The 2,620-nt window shown below is 45.0% G+C and overlaps 1 protein-coding gene across 1 annotated transcript; it reads left to right on the top strand.

The window, feature by feature from the left end:
* Positions 1-905: 905 nt before the first annotated feature.
* On the top strand, positions 906-1,814 carry LOC105004587 (TATA-box-binding protein-like). Its single transcript, XM_010862234.1, has 2 exons — positions 906-1,085; positions 1,119-1,814. The coding sequence occupies exons 1-2, from the start codon at positions 906-908 to the stop codon at positions 1,812-1,814; spliced, it is 876 nt and encodes a 291-aa protein (XP_010860536.1).
* The last annotated feature ends 806 nt before the right edge of the window (positions 1,815-2,620 follow it).

Here is a 2,620-nt window from a genome sequence, read left to right as displayed (position 1 = left end):
TTTTGAACTGTGGTGTTGGAGAAGACTCTTGAGAGTCCCTTGGACTGCAAGGAGATCCAACCAGTCTGTCCTAAAGGAGACCAGTCCTGGGTGTTCATTGGAAGGACTGATGTTGAATGAAACTCCAGTACTTTGGCCACCTGATACGAAGAGCTGACTCATTGGAAAAGACCCTGATTCTGGGAAAGATTGAAGGCAGGAGGAAAAGGGGATGACAGAGGATGAGATGGTTGTATGGCATCACCAACTCGAAGGACATGGGTTTGGGTGGACTCTGGGAGTTGGTGATGGACAGGGAGGCCTGGAGTGCTGTGGTTCATGGGGTTGCAAAGAGTCGGACATGACTGAGCGACTGAACTGAACTTGAGGTTAAGAAATGGAAGGAAGTCCACATGTATGCTTATTAGACTGCATTGAGGAACATAGTGTACCCATATCCAGTCATTATGACCTTCCCTGAGTTCCAAAGGGCAGATGCGAGCAGTTGCTAATAGAGTGAAGAGCAGCCAAGAACCCAAAATAGGCAAGATTAAAGGGACCAGATAAACTCATCAAAAGTAGGAGACCACCCACCTGAGATGAGATTAAGGGAGTGCAAGCCCCACACACACACTAACCTTGTCAGACTCCACCAGTATAAAAACCCTCAAGTTCTAGGTTTTCAAGGCAGAAGCCTGGTATATCTCCCTTTGCGTTGTAAAGTGGTAGAGCTATTCTTTTCTACTTCACCTAAAACTTGTCTCCAGGATTTGATTCGACACGGATGTACAGAAGAGCTAAGCTTTCAGTAACAGAAGTCAGTCTCTGAGAAGAGCGTGCTAGACTAGCTCCAGGAAAAGACTGGATGCTTTCCTAGGCAACTTCCAGTCTGAAGGTTTTGGTTCACCCAGAAGACAGTGAACATCATGGATCGGAATGATAGCCTCTCTCCGTTTGACCAGTATCTGGCCTCCCCTCAAGGTGCCATGAGTCCTGGAATCCCTGTCTTCAGTCCAATGATGCATTATGGCACAGGACTGACTCCGCAGCCAATTCAGAGCACCGACAGTCTGTCTACTTCAGAGGAGGAGCAGCAGCAGACGACGGTGAGAACAGGTCGGCTTTCGACGACATCCCAGCAGGCAACCCAGGAGGCCTTGGACCAGACACCACAGCTCTTCGACTCACAGCCTCTTACGACCGCACCCTTGCTGGGTACCACTCCCCTGTATCCGTCCCCCATGACCCCCATGATCCCCATGACCCCTGCCATGCCAGCCTCAGAGATCGCTGAGTTGGTGCCACAGCTGCACAATGTTGTATGCACAGTGAATCTTGGTTGTAAACTTGACCTAAAGAGCATTGCCCTTCTTGCTCGAAATGCTGAATATAATCCCAAGAGGTTTGCTGCTGTAATCATGAGAATAAGAGAGCCCCGAACCACTGCACTTTTATTCAGTTCTGGGAAGATGGTGTGCACAGGAGGCAAGAGTGAAGAACAGTCCAGGCTAGCAGCAAGAAAATATGCCAGAATCATACAGAAGTTGGGTTTTCCAGCTAAGTTCTTGGACTTCAAGATTCAGAACATGGTGGGGAGCTGTGATGTGAAGTTCCCCATAAGGTTAGAACCCCTTGTGCTTAGCCACCAACAGTTCGCTAGTTATGAGCCAGAGTTATTTCCTGGTTTAGTCTACAGAATGATCAAACCGAGAATTGTTCTCCTTATCTTTGTCTCTGGAAAAGTTGTGTTAACAGGTGCTAAAGTCAGAAGTGAAATTTATGAAGCCTTTAATAACATCTACTCTATTCTAAAGGGTTTCAGGAAGACATCGTAATGGCTGTCGTGTGCTCCTGCCTCCTCCACCCACTTTTTTTTTGTAACCAATTGGTTTTGGTGTATTTGTTGTGTTGTAGACGGTCCCATGTGGTGAGAGGTTGGACTTGAGGTTGTAAATCAGAGTTCCAACTGACGCTGTCCTGCATGTGTACCCCATAAGGGTGCCAAGAAGGGGTATTATTTCTACAGGAAGAACACCAGAAGTGTTACTGTAAGTTGTTGAAACTGTGTTACTAATCGGGCAGTAATGTCTGTTTATTTATATTTAGATTTTAAACATTTCATGCTTTTTTAAAAAAGTTTTTGAAAATTCTTGTATTTTATTGATTGATTTTTGGCTGTGCTGGGTCTTTGTTGCTGTGCACAGGTTTTCTCGAGTTGTAGTGTTTGGGCTTCTCCTTGCTGTGGCTTCTCTTGTTTCAGAGCATGGGCTCTTAGGTCACTCAGGCAACAAGCTTAGTTGCCCTGAGACATATGTGGAATCTTCCTGAATCACGGATCAACTCCCATGCCTTGGCAGATTCTTAATCATTGGACCACCAGAGAAGTCCACTTACTGCTTTTGACAAGTTGGTTTAAGGGGCAAAACTTTGTGTTAAGGCACCTCAACAACTGATTAGACTTTGTTTTATTTAATTTCTTCCCCATAATCCAGAGTTTTGTTTTGTTTTCTACCAGGAAAAGAAAAATCTGTTTTGAAAGGTGTTGTTTTCTAATTGGTAACTCTTAAGGATTATTTTTCTACCAGACACATTCGCCTTTTCAGTATTTCAGGACAAAAAAGAACGTTTGCATTCATATTAA

The sequence above is a fragment of the Bison bison genome, unplaced genomic scaffold (genome assembly GCF_000754665.1).
Source record: "Bison bison bison isolate TAMUID 2011002044 unplaced genomic scaffold, Bison_UMD1.0 scf7180017864480, whole genome shotgun sequence".
Classification (NCBI taxonomy): Eukaryota; Metazoa; Chordata; class Mammalia; order Artiodactyla; family Bovidae; genus Bison; species Bison bison.
Note: the sequence above shows the minus strand (reverse complement) of the source record. Positions and strands in the feature narration are given on the sequence as shown.

What these genes read in the sequence shown, in the direction of transcription:
- LOC105004587 (XM_010862234.1), top strand. Translation starts at nt 906, where the DNA reads ATGGATCGGAATGATAGCCTCTCTCCGTTTGACCAGTATCTGGCCTCC. An exon ending in AGGAGCAGCAGCAGACGACG is followed by an intron (nt 1,086 to 1,118) that starts GTGAGAACAGGT and finishes ACGACATCCCAG; the next exon opens with CAGGCAACCCAGGAGGCCTT.